The sequence below is a fragment of the Babylonia areolata genome, chromosome 6 (assembly GCF_041734735.1).
Source record: "Babylonia areolata isolate BAREFJ2019XMU chromosome 6, ASM4173473v1, whole genome shotgun sequence".
NCBI lineage: Eukaryota > Metazoa > Mollusca > Gastropoda > Neogastropoda > Buccinidae > Babylonia > Babylonia areolata.
In genome coordinates this window covers 1,389,128-1,401,627 of record NC_134881.1, presented here as the reverse complement: position 1 = coordinate 1,401,627, position 12,500 = coordinate 1,389,128, and the positions used below count along the sequence as shown (strand labels likewise).

Genomic DNA, 12,500 nt, shown 5'->3' with positions numbered 1-12,500 from the left:
ATAACATCCTGTCAATGAATCCTGTCAACATCAAGACACCTTACCCACATAACGTCCTGTCAATGAATCATGTCAACATCACAAGACACCATACCCACATAACATCCTGTCAATGAATCCTGTCAACATCACAAGACACCTTACCCACATAACATCCTGTCAATGAATCCTGTCAACATCAAGACACCTTACCCACATAACATCCTGTCAATGAATCCTGTCAACATCACAAGACACCATACCCACATAACATCCTGTCAACAACACAAGACACCTTACCCACATAACATCCTGTCAATGAATCCTGTCAACATCACAAGACACCTTACCCACATAACATCCTGTCAATGAATCCTGTCAACAACACATCATACCCACATAACATCCTGTCAATGAATCCTGTCAACATCAAGACACCTTACCCACATAACATCCTGTCAATGAATCCTGTCAACATCAAGACACCTTACCCACATAACGTCCTGTCAATGAATCATGTCAACATCACAAGACACCATACCCACATAACATCCTGTCAATGAATCCTGTCAACAACACAAGACACCTTACCCACATAACATCCTGTCAATGAATCCTGTCAACATCACAAGACACCATACCCACATAACGTCCTGTCAATGAATCATGTCAACATCACAAGACACCTTACCCACATAACATCCTGTCAATGAATCATGTCAACATCACAAGACACCATACCCACATAACATCCTGTCAACAACACAAGACACCATACCCACATAACGTCCTGTCAATGAATCCTGTCAACAACACAAGACACCTTACCCACATAACATCCTGTCAATGAATCCTGTCAACAACACAAGACACCATACCCACATAACATCCTGTCAATGAATCCTGTCAACATCACAAGACACCTTACCCACATAACATCCTGTCAATGAATCCTGTCAACATCAAGACACCTTACCCACATAACGTCCTGTCAATGAATCATGTCAACATCACAAGACACCATACCCACATAACATCCTGTCAATGAATCCTGTCAACATCACAAGACACCTTACCCACATAACATCCTGTCAATGAATCCTGTCAACATCACAAGACACCTTACCCACATAACATCCTGTCAATGAATCCTGTCAACATCACAAGACACCTTACCCACATAACGTCCTGTCAATGAATCATGTCAACATCACAAGACACCTTACCCACATAACGTCCTGTCAATGAATCCTGTCAACATCAAGACACCTTACCCACATAACGTCCTGTCAATGAATCATGTCAACATCACAAGACACCATACCCACATAACATCCTGTCAATGAATCCTGTCAACAACACAAGACATCATACCCACATAACATCCTGTCAACAACACAAGACACCATACCCACATAACATCCTGTCAACAAGACACCATACCCACATAACATCCTGTCAACAAGACACCATACCCACATAACATCCTGTCAACAACACAAGACACCTTACCCACATAACATCCTGTCAATGAATCCTGTCAACAACACAAGACATCATACCCACATAACATCCTGTCAACAACACAAGACACCATACCCACATAACATCCTGTCAGTGAATCCTGTCAACAAGACACCATACCCACATAACATCCTGTCAATGAATCCTGTCAACAACACAAGACATCATACCCACATAACATCCTGTCAACAAGACAAGACACCATACCCACATAACATCCTGTCAACAACACAAGACACCATACCCACATAACATCCTGTCAACAAGACACCATACCCACATAACATCCTGTCAACAAGACACCATACCCACATAATATCCTGTCAACAACACAAGACACCATACCCACATAATATCCTGTCAACAACACAAGACACCATACCCACATAACATCCTGTCAACAAGACACCATACCCACATAACATCCTGTCAACAAGACATCATACCCACATAACATCCTGTCAACAAGACAGCATACCCACATAACATCCTGTCAACAAGACAGCATACCCACATAACATCCTGTCAACAAGACACCATACCCACATAACATCCTGTCAACAACACAAGACACCATACCCACATAACATCCTGTCAACAACACAAGACAGCATACCCACATAATATCCTGTCAACAACACAAGACAGCATACCCACATAACATCCTGTCAACAACACAAGACACCATACCCACATAACATCCTGTCAACAACACAAGACACCATACCCACATAATATCCTGTCAACAACACAAGACACCATACCCACATAACATCCTGTCAACAACACAAGACACCATACCCACATAACATCCTGTCAACAACACAAGACACCATACCCACATAACATCCTGTCAACAACACAAGACACCATACCCACATAACATCCTGTCAATGAATCCTGTCAACAACACAAGACACCATACCCACATAACATCCTGTCAACAAGACACCATACCCACATAACATCCTGTCAACAAGACACCATAGCCACATAACATCCTGTCAACAACACAAGACACCATACCCACATAACATCCTGTCAACAAGACACCATACCCACATAACATCCTGTCAACAAGACACCATAGCCACATAACATCCTGTCAACAAGACACCATACCCACATAACATCCTGTCAACAAGACACCATACCCACATAACATCCTGTCAACAAGACACCATACCCACATAACATCCTGTCAACAAGACACCATAGCCACATAACATCCTGTCAACAACACAAGACACCATACCCACATAACATCCTGTCAACAACACAAGACACCATAGCCACATAACATCCTGTCAACAAGACACCATACCCACATAACATCCTCACAATGAATGCTGTCAACAACACAACAGAACCATCACAGGATCCAGGACTTCATGCTGAATTGTTTATTCATGTTGACCTACAGCGGTGTCTCGTTGGGTTACGCTGCTGGTCAGGCATCTGCTTGGCAGATGTGGTGCATTGTATATATGGACTTATCCGAACGCAGTGACGCCTCCTTGAGCTACTGAAACTGAAACTGTATTGTATTATAACGTTCAGAATACAAAACAAAACAAAAAATAACCTCTTTATAGCAAAGACAAAATCATACAATCTCGAAAACTTAACCTATCCATTTCTCATTAGTGTGTGTGTGTGTGTGTGTGTGTGTGTGTGTGTGTGTGTGTGTGTGTGTGTGTGTGATTTGTTTCCAGAAGGATTGAGGGAAGGAAGAAGAGGAGGAAGGAGGACAGTGGCAATGAATGTCGCTGCTGTGGTGGTGGTGGTGGTGGTAGCGTCGGCGATGGTGGTGGTGGTGGTGGGTGTCCAGGCACCTCTGACCCCCAGCACCGCGGACAGCTATGACAGCCCCCACCACCTCAACAGCTATGACAGCCCCCACCACCTCAACAGCTATGACAGCCCCCACCACCTCAACAGCTATGACAACCCCCACTACCTCAACAGCTTTGCGGTGCAAGTGGACGGCGGGGCAGAAGAAGCTCGAACTGTGGCCTTTGACCTCGGCTTTTCGGTTCAGAGAGAGGTTTTTATCTTTTTTCTTCTTCTTCTTCTTCGTTTGTCGGCTGCAGCTCCCACGTTCACCCGTATACATGTACATGAGGTGTCTTTTATTAACGTGTATGACTGTTTTTACCCCTCCATGTGGGCAGCCATACTCCTTTTTCGGGGGGGTGCATGATGGGTACGTTTTGTTTTCACAACTCACCGAACGCTGACATGGATTACAGGATCTTTAATGTGCGTAATTGATCTTCTGCTTGTGAATACACACGAAGGGGGTTCAGTCACAAGCAGGTCTGAAAAAACGTTGACCTGGGAGATCAGAAAAATCTCCACCCTTTACCCAACTGGCGTCGTTACCAAGATTCGAACCCAGGACCCTCACTTTGAAAGTCTAATGCTGAAACACTTGGCTGTTGCGTCCGCCAGGTATTTATCAAATGGTGTGGCACAATGTTGGCTCTGTGTGCGTCTGTATGTATGTATATATATATATATATATATATATATATATATATCAGAGACTGAGATAAGTTCACAGTTGGGCCTACTAAAGCAGAGTGAGAGCTGTGACGGGAATTCATTCATACAGCTTAGTCTGTTGTGAAGGACTTTGACCCTCAGACTAGGAGGCAAGATTGCACTGGCTGTTAGTGCTGCAGCCTTGGGGGCTAGTTGGGCCTTTGGGAACCACCCCAACGCCAACTGTCCTAAAGCCCTCTTGGTTTTGAGAATGAGGATGTAACGGGTAAGATGCTCCACTATAATCCGATTCTGGCCCAGATAGTCTGGACATCTGTTGTCTCTACTGACTGTTGAGTCTTATCACAAAACTGACACATGGAGAAAGTGTGGGGCAAAAAAAAGCATTATAATTTATAAACTCCCGAGTTTGATTGGAACGCATTGGATAAATAGATAGATGAATAAATAAACAAGAGAGGCAAGGCCTTCAAGACTCACTTGTGATACACTTTTTAAAAAATCCAAGCTTTTAATGTATTGAGTATAATTTCAAAATGTAATGTTTAAGATGAGAAAGATCATTTTAAAACAAATGAAGTCTCCTAGCATTAATTACAGAGTAATTTCCCTTTTTTTACTATCTGCACCAAAACGTTTGCAAAATAAATAAAACTTCCATGCTTAGCAAAAGAAGTTCCTGTTTGAACAAAAAATGATAATAATGACTGCTCTTGTTGTTGGGTCAGAATATCAGATCAAAATGCCAAGTTTAGATAATACAAAAAATATAAATATAACAGTAAATGCAGTTTGCATATAATTAGGCGTCTTTTTTCTTCTTCTTTTTTTCTTCTTTTTTTTGTGCCCATCCCAGAGGTGCAATATTGTTTTAAACAAGATGACTGGAAAGAACTGAATTTTCCCTATTTTTATGCCTAATTTGGTGTCAACTGACAAAGTATTTGCAGAGAAAATGTCAATGTTAAAGTTTACCATGGACACACAGACACAGACACACAGACACACACAGACACACAGACACACAGACACAGACACACACACACACACACACACACACACACACACACACACACACACACACACACACACACACACACACACACACACACACACACACAACCGAACACCGGGTTAAAACATAGACTCACTTTGTTTACACAAGTGAGTCAAAAAGGATGTATAAGATGTGTCACCACAACACTGTGGTCTGAGCTATGGAGTGTGTGTTCCAACACTGTGGTCTGAGCTATGGAGTGTGTGTTCCACAGTTGCCACACATCGACGTCTTTGTGCTGGAACATCCGTCGGTGACCCATCGCTCAAAACGCAGTGCCGACCATCACATCTCTCGTCTCAAGTCACATCCAAAGGTATGTCTGTGTTGTGTTGTGCTGTGCTGTACTGCATTGCATTGCTTTGTTTTGCATTAACTGCACTCTATTTCATTGTATTGTATAACAGTTTGTCACAACATATTTCTCTGTGAGATTCGCGCTGCTCTCCCCCAAGGGAGACCACATCTCCACCAGCACCGCCCTGTGTTTTTGTGGGTCTGTCTGTCTGTCTGTCTGTCTGTCTGCAAGTGTGTTTGGTTTTCCTATCAAAGTGGATGTTTCACCAGAGTATTGTCAGAGTATTGTCACCAGAGTATTGTCAGAGTATTGTCACCAGAGTATTGTCAGAGTATTATCACCAGAGTATTGTCAGAGTATTGTCACCAGAGTATTGTCAGAGTATTATCACCAGAGTATTGTCAGAGTATTGTCACCAGAGTATTGTCAGAGTATTGTCACCAGAGTATTGTCAGAGTATTATCACCAGAGTATTGTCAGAGTATTGTCACCAGAGTATTGTCAGGGACAGCTCTTTGGATGCTGTAGGCTTTTCCTTATGTGGGCTGTCAAATGTATGCTGCGCACATGACCTTTGTCTGTCGTACATAACAACACAGAACAACACAGCACAGTACAGCACAGTACAGCACAACACAGCACAACACAGCACAGTACAGCACAGTACAGCACAACACAGCACAGTACAGCACAACACAGCACAGCACAACACAGCACAGAACAACACAGTACAGCACAACACAGTACAGCACAACACAGCACAGAACAACACAGCACAGAACAACACAGCACAGCACAGCACAGTACAGCACAACACAGCACAGTACAACACAGCACAGCACAGCACAACACAGCACAGTACATAACAGCACAGTACAACACGGCACAGTACAACACGGCACAGAACATAACAGCACAGAACATAACAACACAGCACAGTACATAACAGCACAGAACATAACAACACAGCACAGAACATAACAGCACAGAACATAACAACACAGCACAGTACATAACAGCACAGTACAACACGGCACAGTACAACACGGCACAGAACATAACAGCACAGAACATAACAACACAGCAAAGAACATAACAATATAGCACAGAACAACACAGCACAGAACATAACAACACAGCACAGAACATAACAGCACAGAACATAACAACACAGCACAGTACATAACAGCACAGTACAACACGGCACAGTACAACACGGCACAGAACATAACAGCACAGAACATAACAACACAGCAAAGAACATAACAACATAGCACAGAACAACACAGCACAGAACATAACAACACAGCACAGAACAACACAGCACAGAACATAACAACACAGCACAGAACATAACAGAACACCACAGAACAGAACAGAACAGCACAACACAGCACAGAACATCCACAGCACAGAACATCCACAGCACAGAACACCACAGCACAGAACAGCACAGAACATAACAACACAGCAAAGAACATAACAACATAGCACAGAACATAACAACACACCACAGAACAACACAGCACAGCACAGCACAGAACAACACAGCACAGAACAACACAGCACAGAACAACACACCACAGCAAAGAACAACACACCACAGCACAGCACAGAACAACACAACACAGCACAGAACAACACAGCACAGAACAACACAGCACAGAACAGAACAACACAGCACAGAACAACACAGCACAGCACAGAACAACACAGCACAGAACAACACAGCACAGAACAACACAGCACAGAACAGAACAACACAGCACAGAACAGAACAACACAGCACAGAACAACACAGCACAGAACAGAACAACACAGCACAGAACAACACAGCACAGAACAGAACAACACAGCACAGAACAACACAGCACAGAACAACACAGCACAGAACAACACAGCACAGAACAGAACAACACAGCACAGAACATAACAACACACCACAGAACATAACAACACACCACAGAACAACACACCACAGAACAACACACCACAGCACAGCACAGCACAGAACAACACAGCACAGAACAACACAGCAAAGAACAACTCAGCACAGAACAACACAGCAAAGAACAACATAGCACAGCACAGCACAGAACAACACAGCACAGAACACCACAGCACAGAACAGAACAACACAGCACAGAACAACACAGCACAGAACAGAACAACACAGCACAGAACAACACAGCACAGCACAGCACAGCACAGAACAACACAGCACAGAACAGAACAGAACAACACAGCACAGCACAGCACAGCACAGAACAACACAGAACAGAACAGAACAACACAGCACAGAACAGAACAACACAGAACAGAACAACACAGCACAGAACAACACAGACAGAACAGAACAACACAACAACACAGAACATAACAACACAGAACAGAACAGAACAACACAACAACACAGAACAGAACAACACAGAACAGAACAGAACAACACAACAGCACAGAACAGAACAACACAGAACAGAACAACACAGAACAGAACAGAACAACACAACAGCACAGAACAGAACAAAACAGAACAGAACAAAACAGAACAGAACAACACAACACAACAACACAGAACAACACAGCACAGAACAGAACAACACAGAACAGAACAACACAACAGCACAGAACAGAACAACACAGAACAGAACAACACAGAACAGAACAGAACAACACAGACAGAACAGAACAACACAGCACAGAACAACACAGAACAGAACAACACAGAACAGAACAGAACAACACAGACAGAACAGAACAACACAGAACAGAACAACACAGAACAGAACAACACAGAACAGAACAGAACAACACAGAACAGAACAACACAGCACAGAACAACACAGAACAGAACAACACAGAACAGAACAGAACAACACAGAACAGAACAGAACAACACAGACAGAACAGAACAACACAGCACAGAACAACACAGAACAGAACAACACAGTACAGAACAGAACAACACAGACAGAACATAACAACACAGAACAGCACAGTTTATGACAACACAGTACAACAGTCAGCACGGCTCACCACACAACATGGTATGTTACAATGACAGCGTTATCATACATTTCATCCTGACGTTCATGGGTCTCCGTGTGTGTGTGTGTGTGTGTGTGTGTGTGTGTGTGTGTGTGTGTGTGTGTGTGTGTGTGTGTGTGTGTGTGTGTGTGTGTGTGTGTGTGTGTGTGTGTGTGTGTGTGTGTGTGTGTGTGTGTGTGTGTGTGTGTGTGTGTGTGTGTGTGTGTGTGTGTGTGTGTGTGTGTGTGTGTGTGTGTGTGTGTGTGTGTGTGTGTGTGTGTGTGTGTGTGTGTGTGTGTGTGTGTGTGTGTGTGTGTGTGTGTGTGTGTGTGTGTGTGTGTGTGTGTGTGTGTGTGTGTGTGTGTGTGTGTGTGTGTGTGTGTGTGTGTGTGTGTGTGTGTGTGTGTGTGTGTGTGTGTGTGTGTGTGTGTGTGTGTGTGTGTGTGTGTGTGTGTGTGTGTGTGTGTGTGTGTGTGTGTGTGTGTGTGTGTGTGTGTGTGTGTGTGTGTGTGTGTGTGTGTGTGTGTGTGTGTGTGTGTGTGTGTGTGTGTGTGTGTGTGTGTGTGTGTGTGTGTGTGTGTGTGTGTGTGTGTGTGTGTGTGTGTGTGTGTGTGTGTGTGTGTGTGTGTGTGTGTGTGTGTGTGTGTGTGTGTGTGTGTGTGTGTGTGTGTGTGTGTGTGTGTGTGTGTGTGTGTGTGTGTGTGTGTGTGTGTGTGTGTGTGTGTGTGTGTGTGTGTGTGTGTGTGTGTGTGTGTGTGTGTGTGTGTGTGTGTGTGTGTGTGTGTGTGTGTGTGTGTGTGTGTGTGTGTGTGTGTGTGTGTGTGTGTGTGTGTGTGTGTGTGTGTGTGTGTGTGTGTGTGTGTGTGTGTGTGTGTGTGTGTGTGTGTGTGTGTGTGTGTGTGTGTGTGTGTGTGTGTGTGTGTGTGTGTGTGTGTGTGTGTGTGTGTGTGTGTGTGTGTGTGTGTGTGTGTGTGTGTGTGTACCTGCCAACAGGTGCGCTACGTCCAGCAGGAGGTGGACCTGCAGCGAGTCAAACGCCGCATCATCCACGACAAGCAGCTGGAACTGCCCATCCGAGAAATCAAGGACAACTCTGTCTTCCATCGCGAACCGCTGCCAGACAAGGCTTTGAGAGATTTCCTCGAAGGGGTGTCCTTCAATGACCCGTTTTACAGAGACATGTGGTATTTGGTAAGAGCAGATCGTGTTTGTTTTGGGGGGTTTGTTGTTGCTTTTCTTTAAGTTTTTTTGTTTTTTGTTTGTTTGTTTGTTTTTCATTTCAAGTCCTGGTTCTTCTGATGCAGAGTTGAGCAGTGATCAGAGTTGAGGGCCCTGTTTTGACATGGTGTTGTGTCACGGTGTTCTTGGGAAATGCTCTTTGTTCATGTTTGGGGCATTTTAGCAGTATTGTGTTTGGGGGGGGGGGTTATTTCATTTTATTTATTTGCTTATTTATTTATTAACTTATTTGTGGACACACACGTGGCTTCATAGCCAAAGTCCGAAGCACACACAGGGTTACAGGGGGGCTGGTAGAGCAAGGGGGGGAATGGGGGGGCGCAGGGGGGGAGGGGGCATAGAATGGGGGTATCAGATGTCACTGATCTTGACCAGCTGTAAAGCACTGGCAATGGTCTTCCTTGAATTTCCTCACTGCAGTTTTTTTGCTAGGGCATGCCCACCACTTCTGTCATCAGCTGTTACTATAGCTTTGTTAAACTGTTTGGTTTTTGTTGTTGTTGTTTTTACTTCATTATAATTTTTGAATATTTTGATAAGTACTGGTGCAGATAATCATGTGCAAACATGGAAGAATCAGTTTGGCATTAGACTTGTGTCGTTGTGATCCAGTGTTCAGCAGTGATGAGGGGTCAAGGTCATGTTTTGGCCTGGTGTTTGTTCCTTGGGAAAGGTGCTGTTCTCCACTAATTTTCCCCACTGTCTCGATGGCTGTAAAAGACAACTCACCTTTAACCTGTTCTTTCTTCAGCTGTTATGTTTCTGAGTGAATGCACTTTACACATGTTTAGCTTATCTTATGTTCAAGTGTCCATGACATGTTTTTTCTTACCTTGGAGTGATGGCCTAGAGGTAACGCGTCCGCCTAGGAAGCGAGAGAATCTGAGCGCGTTGGTTCGAATCACGACTCAGCCACCGATATTTTCTCCTCCTACACTAGACCTTGACTACTCAAGGCCTGACTAAGCGCGTTGGGTTATGCTGCTGGTCAGGCATCTGCTTGGCAGATGTGGTGTAGCGTATATGGATTTGTCCGAACGCAGTGACGCCTCCTTGAGCTCCTGAAACTGAAACTGAAACTAGACCTTGAGTGGTGGCCTGGACGCTAATCATTTGGATGAGGCGATAAACCGAGGTACAGCATGCACTAAGCGCACGTGAAAGAACCCAAGGCAACAAAAGGGTTGTTCCTGGCAATATTCTGTAGAAAAATCCACTTCGATAGGAAAAACAAATAAAATTGCACGCAGGAAAAAATACAAAAAAATAATGGGTGGCGCTGTGGTGTAGCGATGCGCTCTCCCTGGGGAGAGCAGCCCGAATTTCACACAGAGAAATCTGTTGTGATAAAAAGAAATATAAATGCAAATATAAATGCAAATAAATCAGCTTTATCATTTAAGTGATTGTGTTGCATATTTTCATGAATGTTCATGTTTTAAAATGATTGTACTTTTAGATGTTAACTCTTTCACCACCACAGGCAACTGAAGCCAGCCAGACATTTCACTGCCATTGACACTTTAGTGGACATTGAGGGGACCGTTTTTCACACTGTAACGGAGCTTGACAGCTGCAGCCAACTTTCCCATGCAACAGGAAACTGACTAACCCCCCCCCCCCCCCACGCCCCCCACGCCCCCCACCCCTTGACTGAATTTGAACTGAAAAAGTCCAGTGTGTTGTTTTGACATGAACCAAATTGTGTGACTGAGAGCATTGAGTGTACAATGTTTGGTACTGGGGAGTGTTTTTCCACACATTAACTCTGTGCTGAAAGAGTTAATGTTACTTGTACTTGAGCCAAAAGACAAATTTCTGCGAATTACAGACAGTAAAGTAGTGTCATGTCTTGTCTTATATGATGATGATATGGATACTTTTATAGCATCTATCCTCAGTCGGAGACCAAGCTCTAAGTGCTTTACAAACTCTGTGTCATTTGCACAAAAGGCTGCCTACCTGGGTAGAGACAACTGCCAGCTGCCATTTAGGTCTTATCATTCGTTTCCTGTGTCATACAATCAGGTTTAGGTCACACACACACACACACACACACACACACACACACACACACACACATATATATATATACTCATACAGACATGTAAATTTTACGTGTTTGACTGGGGTTGTTTTTTTTTATTATTTACCCTGCCATGTAGGCAGCCATACTTTGTTTTCGGCAGTGTACATGCTGTGTATGTTCTTGTTTCCATAACCCACCGAACGCTAACATGGATCACAGGATCTTTAACGTGCGTATTTGATCTTCTGCGTGCATAGACACACACAGAGGGGGTTCAGATACTGGCAGGTCTGAACATACACTGACCTGGGAGATCGGGAAAAATCTCCATCCACTCTTTACCCACCAGGTGGCGTTACCAAGATTCGAACCCAGGACCCTCAGATTGAAAGTCCAGTACCCCCCGAAAACGGAGTATGGCTGCCTACTCGGCGGGGTAAAAACAGTCATACATGTAAAAGCCCACTGGTGTACACAGGAGTGAAGGTGGGAACTGCAGCCCATGAAAGAAGAAGAAGAAAGTCCAATACTTTAACCACTTGGCTGTTGAGCCTGTCATTGTTGTTGGGTTTTTTTGTGTGTTGTTTTTTTCAAACAGGAAAACCGAGGCCAGAGTGGGGGGGAGAAGTACCTGGACATGAACGTGCAGGCGGCGTGGGCCAGTGGGGTGACGGGGGAGGGGGTGGTGGTGTGCATTCTGGACGACGGGGTGGACCACACTCACCCGGACCTGGTGCAGAATTACGTGAGTGGTGTAGTGTAGTACACCTGGTGCAGAATTACGTGAGTGGTGTAGTGTAGTACACCTGGTGCAGAATTACGTGAGTGGTGTAGTGTAG

At 44.2% G+C, this 12,500-nt stretch overlaps 1 protein-coding gene across 1 annotated transcript in view; it reads left to right on the top strand.

The window, feature by feature from the left end:
- The window catches only part of LOC143282644 (proprotein convertase subtilisin/kexin type 4-like), a 39,273-nt gene that overhangs the window by 9,979 nt on the left and 16,794 nt on the right, over nucleotides 1-12,500 (top strand). The window contains exons 2-5 of the mRNA XM_076588292.1: nucleotides 3,219-3,550; nucleotides 5,283-5,384; nucleotides 9,387-9,584; nucleotides 12,260-12,406. Of these exons, the coding sequence (XP_076444407.1) occupies nucleotides 3,263-3,550; nucleotides 5,283-5,384; nucleotides 9,387-9,584; nucleotides 12,260-12,406 (735 nt within the window). The 5' untranslated portion in view covers nucleotides 3,219-3,262. The remainder of the gene's footprint in view (nucleotides 1-3,218; nucleotides 3,551-5,282; nucleotides 5,385-9,386; nucleotides 9,585-12,259; nucleotides 12,407-12,500) is intronic.